Source organism: Salvelinus alpinus, chromosome 7 (genome assembly GCF_045679555.1).
Source record: "Salvelinus alpinus chromosome 7, SLU_Salpinus.1, whole genome shotgun sequence".
In the NCBI taxonomy this organism is placed as follows: domain Eukaryota; kingdom Metazoa; phylum Chordata; class Actinopteri; order Salmoniformes; family Salmonidae; genus Salvelinus; species Salvelinus alpinus.
This window is the reverse complement of record NC_092092.1, coordinates 56878663-56891897: the sequence shown is the minus strand read 5'-3', so window position 1 is coordinate 56891897 and position 13235 is coordinate 56878663. Positions and strand designations below refer to the sequence as shown.

Below are 13235 nucleotides of genomic sequence, written 5' to 3'. Positions count from 1 at the left end.
GAGTTTAGCCCTGCTTTGATGTAGCGGAGATGGTTTGTCTTAAGCTCAGCAGCCTAACACAGTCTTGTTCCATACCCAGTCAATCACACAGATACTTTGATGGATGCCCAAGAACACTCTTGATTCTCTTACTGTAATGTTATGATGTACTTTATTGTCCCCGGGGAGAAATTTGACTCGTCAAGTATGCTGCTCCTTCCACATAAGTACATAGAATCAATTGACCCCCCCCAACATGAATAAGTTCATGTCAGGCAAGGCTGTGACTAGGGGCAGTTCCACATCAGCTGGAACTCTGTGTTCAGTGCAGGTGTGGGGTCCCATTTGACCTTTCTGGCCGGTCTGATGACGGTATCCTGTATAATGTCCTGGAGGTCATGCCTATTATCTTCCCTGCTGTCTTGGTCATTCTCAAGGTTTAGGCTTTGAGCTGTCAGGTTAGCAAACCATGTGAAAATGCCGTAGTGTAGGATTAACTTAATGGAGGATCTATAGAAGAGGAGATGATCTTCTGGTTGACTCCATAGATCCTGAGTCCACGCAGGAAGTGGAAGCGCTGTTGGAGGCCGCTGCCATCGCTTTGCTCCCCGCCAGGTGTAGCAGCTCCTCTGGCACGTCGCTCAGCAGGCCGCCCGGCGATTGATCTCCATAGTCGCGTAGTGCTAGGAGCTCCTTCCTGGTGTATGTCCATGAAACCCGATCACCCTGTGCCAGGTGCGGCGTCGTAGCAGTGGAACATTGCGTGATGCTGAAAATAATCAGCCATGTTAGTAGTAGTCCAGGAATCCTTGCCAGTCACTCATGCGTTAAATGCAAAATAATGCGCATTACTTTACCCAGTTTGTGACAAAACAAACAAACAACTTTTGTCAGCAGCAGCACTCGTGTCCATGGCCACTTGCAGAGCAGCGCCAGAGTTCTTTTTTATGTGATCTTTACTCTCCATCCCCACCTACATTCATACCCTGCACACATCAGGACACTGATCTACATTCATACCCTGCACACATCAGGACACCGATCTACATTCATACCCTGCACACATCAGGACACTGATCTACATTCATACCCTGCACACATCAGGACACCGATCTACATTCATACCCTGCACACATCAGGACACCGATCTACATTCATACCCTGCACACATCAGGACACTGATCTACATTCATACCCTGCACACATCAGGACACCGATCTACATTCATACCCTGCACACATCAGGACACCGATCTACATTCATACCCTGCACACATCAGGAAACTGATCTACATTCATACCCTGCACACATCAGGACACTGATCTACATTCATACCCTGCACACATCAGGACACCGATCTACATTCATACCCTGCACACATCAGGACACCGATCTACATTCATAGCCTGCACACATCAGGACACTGATCTACATTCATACCCTGCACACATCAGGACACTGATCTACATTCATACCCTGCACACATCAGGACACTGATCTACATTCATACCCTGCACACATCAGGAAACTGATCTACATTCATACCCTGCACACATCAGGACACTGATCTACATTCATAGCCTGCACACATCAGGAAACTGATCTACATTCATACCCTGCACACATCAGGACACTGATCTACATTCATACCCTGCACACATCAGGACACCGATCTACATTCATACCCTGCACACATCAGGACACTGATCTACATTCATACCCTGCACACATCAGGACACTGATCTACATTCATACCCTGCACACATCAGGACACTGATCTACATTCATAGCCTGCACACATCAGGAAACTGATCTACATTCATAGCCTGCACACATCAGGACACCGATCTACATTCATAGCCTGCACACATCAGGAAACTGATCTACATTCATACCCTGCACACATCAGGACACTGATCTACATTCATAGCATGCACACATCAGGAAACTGATCTACATTCATACCCCGCACACATCAGGAAACTGATCTACATTCATACCCCGCACACATCAGGAAACTGATCTACATTCATACCCTGCACACATCAGGACACTGATCTACATTCATAGCCTGCACACATGCCTCTATGTGTCCTTCCCTGGCTGTTTCTCAAGAGAGCCAGGACACACTCTTCAGCGTTTATGGCCATGTGTGTGACTGATACGGTGCTGCAGACTGGGCTCAAACTTCCCGGCTGCTCCCCGGGCATATTCTGTTCCACACTGGCAGAAGATAAATTGGACCACCTGCCAGGCTGAATGATTGACAACACTGTTTGAAGAATATGGGATGTGTTTAAGGCTGTCATACATAGAAACAAAGTCATTAAGGCACTACAACCTTTGTGGGGGAGAGCTGTGCGGACGGCCGTATTGATCATTTATGCTATTTGATTAAAGTGTTTTCCCAAATCCATGATTTTATCTGTAGACACAATGATGCAGACGTGGTGGCTCCTGGAGTAAACAATCTCTATTATTATAGAGCAGCTCTCTTCAAAACCATTGAAGTATTTTCAAATCAAATCCAATGTTATTTGTCACATGCCCCGAATACAGGTGACTTTACCGTGAAATACTTACTAACGAGCCCTTTCCCAAAATCCAGAGTAAAAAAGTAAGAAAATTTGCAAATAAAAATCAGAAATAGTAACAGAATAAATAACAATACGGAGGCTATATGAGGCTATATACAAGGAGTACCAGTACCGAGTCAGTCGGGTTGGAGCACGTAAGATGTGGACCATCTCCGTCGGCGCCATCTTATGCTCGCATATCACACGCTGTATCTTAGTAGGACACAGCAACAGTAGTGTATGATTGATTTGGGTGTGGCTCAGGCAAACTAAGAGAGGTAGCTATAAGCCTCGGTGTTGTGGACCTGAGGATTTCCCTGTGGTCTGTGTGCTCCAGGTGAACAACATCATCCTGCAGGACGTGCGTCACGAGGAGGCGGTGGCGGCGCTGAAGAACACCTCTGACATGGTCTACCTCAAAGTGGCCAAGCCCGGACCCGTGCACCTCAACGACATGTATGCCCCTCCGGACTACTCCAGCAGTACGTACCTTCTTCTGCTAGCAACTGTAGTCCACTGTAGCTCAAACTAAACACTCCCACTCTCCTACCCTCATACTGATTATAATGCATCCAACTACACTTTTATATCCCAGGCCCTGCCTCAATGGTACCAGCACACAGTTTTTATTAATACTTTTAAAAATGTTTGTACTTTTTACCCCTTTTTCTCCCCAATTTCGTGATATCTAATTGGTAGTTACAGTCTTGCCCCATCGCTGCAACACTTGGGAGAGGCGAAGGTCGAGAGCCATGCGTCCTCCGAAACACGACCCTGCCAAGCCGCACTGCTTCTTGACACAATGCTCGCTTAACCCGGAAGCCAGCCGCACCAATGTGTCGGAGGAAACAATGTACACCTGGCGACCGTGTCAGAGTGCATACGCCCGGCCCGCCACAGGAGTCGCAAGAGCGCGACGGGACAAGGACATCCCGGCCGGCCAAACCCGGACGACGCTGGGCCAATTGTCCACCCCCTCATGGGTCTCCCAGTCACGGACGGCTGCGACACAGCCCAGTATCGAACACGTCGCCGCTAGCACTGCGATGCAGTACCTTAGACCGCTGTGCCACTCGGCTGGACCACAGTTTGTTTTAATGGAAGACCACAGGAACCCTGCAGTAATAACACTGGCTCTCTATTCACACCGCTCATTATCATTTCATACCTCAACCTCAAAAACAAACCCCAGCAACAATTGTGTGAAGAATGCTCTGTTGATTAGCATTAACTCTAGGTGTATGTCATTGTCCCTGTAACAGGGATGATTATAGATTATCCTAGTGAGTGGTAGAGCTGCTTCAGTGTGTTCTCCTCAGCGCAGCTGTGCCCAGACTCCTACATGGTGAGCACACACTGCTGCCCACTGCAACAGCTCTGTCTGTCTGTCTCTCTCTCCCACTGAGTGGGGAGGCTTTCTCACATCCCACATGCCTGCTCAGGAGAACCCACGGCCGGGGGCTCTTACACATCGATTTACAGAAGAGCCACACACACACACACACCTGTACTTGAATATATGTAATTATTACAGGTATACTATATGGCACCAAACAATATGCATGTCAACCAGTGGTTTATTATCAAAGGGCCTGTACAGTAGGACTGTATATTAAAACGAACAAAAGATAACTAATTTAAATATACTGTGTCCGTAAAATGTATGTAGTGTGTATAAGCTGGAAGTAGAAGCCTAAGTATGGTTGTCCATTAGTTTACTCCAATTAGGGGAGGGGTGGTAGGGTTAGGGGAAAATAATAAAGGAAAATACATAAAAAATATTATATATTATATATATATATATATATAGTAGCAGTCAAAAGTTTGGACACACCTCCTATTTCAAGGGTATTTCTTCCTTTATACTATTTTCTGCATTGTAAAATAATAGTGAAGACATCAAAACTATGAAATAACACATATGGAATCATGTAGTAACCTAAAAGTGTTAAACAAATCAAAATATATTTTATATTTGAGATTCTTGAAAGTAGCCACCCTTTGCCTTGATGTCAGCTTTGCACACTTTTGGCATTCTTTCAACCAGCTTCATAAGGAATGCTTTTCCAACAGTCTTGAAGGCGTTCCTACATATGCTGAGCACTTGTTGGCTGCTTTTCCTTCACTCTGCTGTCCAACTCGTTTATTCTAAATAAATCACTTACAGTGTAACCGTCAAAGCACCCCCACACCATCACACCTCCTCCATGGTTCACGGTGGGAACCACACATGCGGAGATCATCCGTTCACCTACTCTGCGTCTCACAAAGACACGGCAGTTGGAACCATAAATGTCATATTTGGAATCATCATACCAAAGGACAGATTTCCACCAGTCTAATGTCCATTGTTCGTGTTTCTTGGCCCAAGCAAGTCTCTTCTTCTTATTGGTGTCTTTTAGTAGTGGTTTCTTTGCAGCAATTCGACCAGGAAGGCCTGACTCACACAGTCTCCTCTGAACAATTGATGTTGAGATGTGTCCGTTACTTGAACTCTGTGAAGCATTTATTTGGGCTGCAATTTCTGAGGCTGGCAACTCTGATGAACTTATCCTCTGCAGCAGAGGTAAATCTGGGTCTTCTTTTCCTGTGTGGGTCCTCATGAGAGCCAGTTTTCTTATAGCGCTTGATGGTTTTCGCGACTGCACTTGAAGAAACTTTTCTAGTTCTTGAAATGTTCCGTATTGACTGACCTTCATGTCTTGAGCTGTTCTTGCCATAATATGGACGTGGTCTTTTACCAAATAGGGCTATCTTCTGTATACCACTCCTACCTTGTCACAACACAAATGATTGGCTCAAACACATTAAAAAGGAAAGAAATTCTACAAATTATCTTTTAACAAGGCACACTTGTTAAGTGAAATGCATTCCAGGTGACTACCTCATGAAGCTGGTTGAGAGAATGCCAAGAGTGTGCAAAGCTGTCATCAAGGCAAATGGTGGCTACTTTGAAGAATCTCAAATATAACATATATTTTGATTTGTTTAACACTTTTTTAGTTAATACATGATTCCATGTGTTATTTCATAGTTTTGATGTCTTCACTATTATTCTACAATGTAGAAAATAGTAAAAATTAAGAAAAACCCTTGACTGAGTAGGTGTGTCCAAACTTTTGACTGGTACTGTATATATTTAAAATAATATACAGTATATATTTACAAAAAATATACGGGGGATTGGAAATAATGCAGATAATTACATTGATAGAAGCCACAATCTATTTTAAATATTAAATCTGATCCACCCCCTCAAGAAAAGGACTGTATACAGTGCATTCAGAAAGTATTCAGACCGCTTGACTTTTTCCACATTCTGTTACATTACAGCCTTATTCTAAAATTGATTAAATTGTTTCCCTCATCAGTCTACACATAATAACCCATAAGGACAAAGCAAAAATAGGTTTTTAGAAATGTGTGCAAATATATATACAGTATATAAAAAAAAAATGGAAATATTACATTTATATAATGTAGACCCTTTACTCAGTACTTTGTTGAAGCACCTATGGCAGCGATTACAGCCTCCTCCTGGGTATGACGCTACAAGCGTGGCACACCTGTATTTTGGGTATTTCTCCCATTCTTCTCTGCAGATTCTCTCAAGCTCTATCAGGTTGGATGGGGAGCGTCACGGCACAGCTATTTTCAGGTCTCTCCAGAGATGTTCGATCGGGTTCAAGTCCAGGCTTTGGCTGGGCTACTCAAGGACATTCAGAGACTTGTCCCGAAGCCACTGCTACGTTGTCTTGGCTGTTAGTTTAGGGTCGTTGTACTGTTGGAAGGTGACCTTTTGCCCCAGTCTGAGGTCATGAGTGCTCTGGAGCAGGTTTTCATCAAGGATCTCTCTGTACTTTGCTCCATTAATCTTTCCCTCGATCCTGACTAGTCTCCCAGTAACTGCCGCCAAAAAAGAATTCCCACAGCATGATTCTTCCACCACCATGCTTCACGGTAGGAATGGTGCCAGGTTTCCTACAGACGTGACACTTGGCACTCAGGCCAAAGAGAATCTTGTGTCTTATGGTCTGAGAGTCTTTAGGTGCCTTTTGGCAAACTCCAAGTGGCAAACTCCAAGTGGGAGTTACTGAGGAGTGGCTTCCGTCTGGCCCCTCTACCATAAAGGCCTGATTGGTGGAGTGCTGCAGAGATGGTTGTTCTTCTGTAAGGTTCTCCCATCTCCACAGAGGAACTCTGGAGCTCTGTCAGAGTTACCATTGGGTTCTTGGTCACCTCCCTGACCAAGGCACTTCTCCCCTGATTTCTCAGTTTGTCTGGGCAGCCAGCTCTAGGAAGAGTCTTGATGGTTCCACACTTCTTCCATTTAAGAATGATGGAGGCCACTGTGTTCTTGGGGACCTTCAATGTTGTATACATTTTTTGATACCCTTCCCAGATCTGTGTCTTGACACAATCCTGTCTCTGAGCTCTATGGACAAATTCCTTCGACCTTATGGCCTGGTTTTGCTCTGACATGCACTGTCAACTGTGGTACCTTATACAGACAGGTGTGTGCCTTTCCAAATCATGTTCAATCAATTTAATTTACCTCAGGTGGACTCCAATCATGTTGTTGAAACATCTCAAGGATGATCAATGGAAACAGGATGCACCTGAGCTCAATTTCGAGTCTCATAGCAAAGCGTCTGAATACTTACAGTGGGGAGAACAAGTATTTGATACACTGCCGATTTTGCAGGTTTTCCTACTTACAAAGCATGTAGAGGTCTGTCATTTTTATCATAGGTACACTTCAACTGTGAGAGACGGAATCTAAAACAAAAATCCAGAAAATCACATTGTATGATTTTTAAGTAATTCATTTGCATTTTATTGCATGACATAAGTATTTGATCACCTACCAACCAGTAAGAATTCCGGCTCTCACAGACCTGTTAGTTTTTCTTTAAGAAGCCCTCCTGTTCTCCACTCATTACCTGTATTAACTGCACCTGTTTGAACTCGTTACCTGTATAAAAGACACCTGTCCACACACTCAATCAAACAGACTCCAACCTCTCCACAATGGCCAAGACCAGAGAGCTGTATAAGGACATCAGGGATAAAATTGTAGACATGCAACAGGCTGGGATGGGCTACAGGACAATAGGCAAGCAGCTTGGTGAGAAGGCAACAACTGTTGGCGCAATTATTAGAAAATGGAAGAAGTTCAAGATGACGGTCAATCACCCTCGGTCTGGGGCTCCATGCAAGATCTCACCTCGTGGGGCATCAATGATCATGAGGAAGGTGAGTTATCAGCCCAGAACTACACGGCAGGACCTGGTCAATGACCTGGAGAGAGCTGGGACCACAGTCTCAAAGAAAACCATTAGTAACACACTACACCGTCATGGATTAAAATCCTGCAGCGCACGCAAGGTCCACCTGCTCAAGCCAGCGCATGTCCAGGCCCGTCTGAAGTTTGCCAATGACCATCTGGATGATCCAGAGGAGGAATGGGAGAAGGTCATGTGGTCTGATGAGACAAAAATAGAGCTTTTTGGTCTAAACTCCACTCGCCGTGTTTGGAGGAAGAAGAAGGATGAGTACAACCCCAAGAACACCATCCCAACCGTGAAGCATGGAGGTGGAAACATCATTCTTTGGGGATGCTTTTCTGCAAAGGGTACAGGATGACTGCACCGTATTGAGGGGAGGATGGATGGGGCCATGTATCGCGAGATCTTGGCCAACAACCTCCTTCCCTCAGTAAGAGCATTGAAGATGGGTCATGGCTGGGTCTTCCAGCATGACAACGACCCGAAACACACAGCCAGGGCAACTAAGGAGTGGCGCCGTAAGACGCATCTCAAGGTCCTGGAGTGGCCTAGCCAGTCTCCAGACCTGAACCCAATAGAAAATCTTTGGAGGGAGCTGAAAGTCCGTATTGCCCAGCGACAGCCCCGAAACCTGAAGGATCTGGAGAAGATCTGTATGGAGGAGTGGGCAAAAATCCCTGCTGCAGTGTGTGCAAACCTGGTCAAGAACTACAGGAAACGTATGATCTCTGTAATTGCAAACAAAGGTTTCTGTACCAAATATTAAGATCTGCTTTTCTGATGTATCAAATACTTATGTCATGCAATAAAATGCAAATTAATTACTTAAAAATCATACAATGTGATTTTCTGGATTTTAGATTCCGTCTCTCATAGTTGAAGTGTACCCATGATAGAAATTACAGACCTCTACATGCTTTGTAAGTAGGAAAACCTGCAAAATCGGCAGTGTATCAAATACTTGTTCTCCCCACTGTATGTAAATAAGGTTATTCTGTTTTTTATTTTGAATACATTTGCTAATAAAAAAATGTTAAACTGTTTTTGCTTTGTCATTATGCGCTATTGTGTGTAGATTTTAAAAAATGTTTTAGAAAAGGCTGTAACGTAACAAAATGAGGAAACGGTCAACGGGTGTGAAAACTTTCCGAATGCATAGTAGGTAGTTGTTTAGTATGTATGGCTGCCATGGTTTGGGCAAGCCCTTCATACTGACTTAACGCAGCTCTGACAGTATTGTCTACAGCAGGGCTGTCAAACTCATTCCATGGAGGGCCTAGTGTCTGCAGGTTTTTGTTTTTTCCTTTCAATTAAACCCAGACAACCAGGTGTGGGGAATTCCTTACTAATTCATGACCTTAATTCATCCATCAAGCACAAGGGAGGAGCAAAAACCCGCAGACACTCGGCGCTCCGTGGAATGATATTGACACTTGTGTTCTACAGTATAGTCAGATGATCTACAGTTGATTTTTAAAGCCATGGGTTATAAGTACTGTAGCACCCCATGGGTTATAAGTACTGTAGCACCCCATGGGTTATAAGTACTGTAGCACCCATGGGTTATAAGTACTGTAGCACCCCATGGGTTATAAGTACTGTAGCACCCCATGGGTTATAAGTACTGTAGCCCCCCATGGGTTATAAGTACTGTAGCACCCCATGGGTTATAAGTACTGTAGCCCCCCATGGGTTATAAGTACTGTAGCACCCCATGGGTTATAAGTACTGTAGCACCCCATGGGTTATAAGTACTGTAGCACCACATGGGTTATAAGTACTGTAGCACCCCATGGGTTATAAGTACTGTAGCCCCCCATGGGTTATAAGTACTGTAGCACCCCATGGGTTATAAGTACTGTAGCCCCCCATGGGTTATAAGTACTGTAGCACCCCATGGGTTATAAGTACTGTAGCCCCCTATGGGTTAAAAGTACTGTAGCCCCCCATGGGTTATAAGTACTGTAGCCCCCCATGGGTTATAACTACTGTAGCCCCCCATGGGTTATAAGTACTGTAACCCCCCATGATGGAATGTAAATCTGGGGACTCAGGTATAGACACTACCCACACTGACTAATCTAATGTAGAGAGAATACTGTATTTTATGGGCCATAAACAGGCATCGTCACATGTATGATAGTGGTATGAGTTGATCCTTCCTGGCAAGAGTGCTCCCAGGCCTTCAGCGGCCTTCAGTGGACCACTGTTTTAATCATCCCTCCTTTCCATCTACTGGTCTGGCCCTCCCCGCCCTCCCTCCAGCCTTCCCCACCATGGTGGACAACCACGTCAGCCACAACTCAGGCATGGCCTACATGGGAGCTATGGAGCCCAAGCCCGTCTACAGCCAGCCCCCCCAGGTCACGCCCTCCAGATACTCCCCAGACCCCCGTCACATGCTGGGGGAAGAAGACTTCACCAGGTCAGTACCATTTTTGCATGTTTTCTTATTATCTCATTCTTGTACAGCACATTCATCTTTTTTACAGAATGATATAATGTAAAATTCACGCAAAAATGTATTATATTGTTTTCACCATGTGAATGTAGGTTTAATAGTATTTTTACCATCTAGGGTTAGTCACTTTCTCATGACAAAACAGAGCCATCAGAGAGAGCAGTAAAAGGCTTTTTGTCGTGTACTTTAGAATATTCCTTATTTGATTTTGGTGTGGTGACCGTTGCTTTACCTGACATTCTCCGGTGTTGGTGTTGTGGCTTTCTTTGGTGATAAGCACAGTGCCTTCGGAAAGTATTCAGACCCCTTGACTTTTTCAAAAAAAAATACGGTACAGCCTTATTCTAAAATGTATTTTTTTTTAAATCTCAATCTATACACAATACCCCATAATGACAAAGTGAAACCTGTTTTTTTAGATTTGTTTGCAAATGTATTAAAAACAAAAAACAGAAGTACCTTATTTACAGAAGTATTCAGACCCTTTGCTATGAGACTCGGAATTGAGCTCAGGTGCATTGAGCATCCTTGAGATTTTTCTACAACTTGATTGGAGTCCATTTGTGGTAAATTCAATTGATTGGACATGATTTGGAAAGGCACACACCTGTCTATATAAGGTTCCACAGTTGACAATGCATGTCAGAGCAAAAACCAAGCCATGAGGTCGAAGGAATTTGTCCATAGAGCTCAGAGACAGGATTTTGTCAAGGCACAGATCTGGGGAAGAGTATCAACAAATGTATACTTGAGACTGTAATCGCTGCCAAAGGTTCTTCAACAAAGTACTGAGTAAAGGGTCTAATACATTAGCAAATATTTATAAAAAACTATTTTTGCTTTGTGATTATGGGGTATTGTGTGTAGATTGATGAGAAAGATAACAACAATTTAATCAATTTTAGAATAAGGCTGTAACGTAACAAAATGGTGAAAAGGTCAAGGGGTCTAAATACTTTCTGAAGGCACTGTATGTAGATAGATGTAGTTAAGTGGGACTCCCAACGGTGTGGCAATGTGTTTGTCTCTGGTTGACTAGCTGTGCAAGGAGGGTTCAGTTCTGTCTGAGGTGGCACTGTATAGCCCAAATACCTCAAAGAAGCCCATCCCATACTCCCTCATTCTGCCTTACGACCTCTTGGCCAAACAGTGAAACATCATTCACAGAGCTTGATTTGAAAGCCCCAGAGGCGCAGAGTCACCTTAATACCCAAGCTATTGTGTGTGTGCGTGAGTGAGGGTGCGTGTGCATATGTGTGTGTATGTGGGATGTGCGTGGCAATGACTGTATGGTGCGTGTGGGCGTGCAGTTCTACAATGTTTGTGTGTAATAGTTTCTATGTATGTGCACGTACATATGTGTATTTGTCCTGTGTATTTGTCCTGTGTATTGTCATGTGTATTGTCCTGTGTATTTGTCCGGTGTATTGGCCTGTGTGTTGTCATGTGTATTGTCCTGTGTATTGTCCTGTGTATTTGTCCTGTGTATTGTCCTGTGTATTTGTCCTGTGTATTAGCTATGGCACTGCCTTCACCCCCTTCGCCACATCTGCACGTGGCTGCACTTTTGAGAACAGAGGAGAGACGGCAGAATGAAGAGAGAGGGAAGGAGGGAGGGAAAAGGAGGAAAGTGCTGCCTGTGCTGACAGAGCTCTCTTGTAAAGGAGGGCCTCTCATCTGTGTCTGATAGATAGCCACTTAGAATCTGTCTGTCTGTCTGTAACAGTCTATACATGTCTTACCTCTCCATGTCCATGTCAGCTCATGCTTGTTATGTTGGTGGTCATACTCACAGTTTACATCTATAAAATCCTTTACCGGGCTATGTGTCACTGCCCTAATTTAATGACGGTAACCACAGTGGCTTAGATAATTATCTGCTTTGACTACCTGTCTAACATCAAAGTGTGAACGTGTTCCACTGATGTTTGTTTAATCCTCTCCATCGACACATCTAGATTTGTATTTCCAGAGTTAACATATTAAACATTGTTTTCCCTACACAGACACACTACAGTCTCTCTCAATTCAATTGAATTTTCTATTCAATTACATTTCAATTTCAATTTAAGGGCTTTATTGGCATGGGAAACATATGTTTACAGTGGCTTGCGAAAGTATTCACCCCCCTTGGCATTTTTCCTATTTTGTTGCCTTACAACCTGGAATTAAAATAGATTTTGGGGGGGGTTGTATCATTTGATTTACACAACATGCCTACCACTTTGAATATGCAAAACATTTTTTATTGTGAAACAAACAAGAAATAAGTCAAAAAAACTGAAAACTTGAGCGTGCATAACTATTCACCCCCACAAAGTCAATACTTTGTAGAGCCACCTTTTGCAGCAATTACAGCTGCAAGTCTCTTGGGGTATGTCTCTATAAGCTTGGCACATCTAGCCATTGGGATTTTTGCCCATTCTTCAAGGCAAAACTGCTCCAGCTCCTTCAAGTTGGATGGGTTCTGCTGGTGTACGGCAATCTTTAAGTCATACCACAGATTCTCAATTGGATTGAGGTCTGGGCTTTGACTAGGCCATTCCAAGACATTTAAATGTTTCCCCTTAAACCACTCAAGTGTTGCTCTAGCAGTATGCTTAGGGTCATTGTCCTGCTGGAAGGTGAACCTCCGTACCAGTCTCAAATCTCTGGAAGACTGACACAGGTTTCCCTCAAGAATTTCCCTGTATTTAGCGCCATCCATTATTCCTTCAATTCTGACCAGTTTCCCAGTCCCTGCCGATGAAAAACATCCCCACAGCATGATGCTGCCACCACCATACTTCACTGTGGGGATGTTGTTCTCGGGGTGATGAGAGGTGTTAGATTTGCACCAGACATAGCGTTTTCCTTGATGGCCAAAAAGCAAAATTTTAGTCTCATCTGACCAGAGTACCTTCTTCCTTATGTTTGGGGAGTCTCCCACAT

The 13235-nt window shown here is 44.0% G+C and overlaps 1 protein-coding gene across 5 annotated transcripts in view; it reads left to right on the top strand.

Annotated features, from left to right (window-relative positions):
* LOC139581278 (disks large homolog 3-like) overlaps positions 1–13235 on the top strand; it is a 97312-nt gene that overhangs the window by 48405 nt on the left and 35672 nt on the right. For all 5 annotated transcript variants that reach the window (XM_071410859.1, XM_071410858.1, XM_071410857.1 and 2 more), the window contains exons 7-8: positions 2893–3037; positions 10109–10268. In XM_071410859.1, the coding sequence (XP_071266960.1) occupies positions 2893–3037; positions 10109–10268 (305 nt within the window). The remainder of the gene's footprint in view (positions 1–2892; positions 3038–10108; positions 10269–13235) is intronic.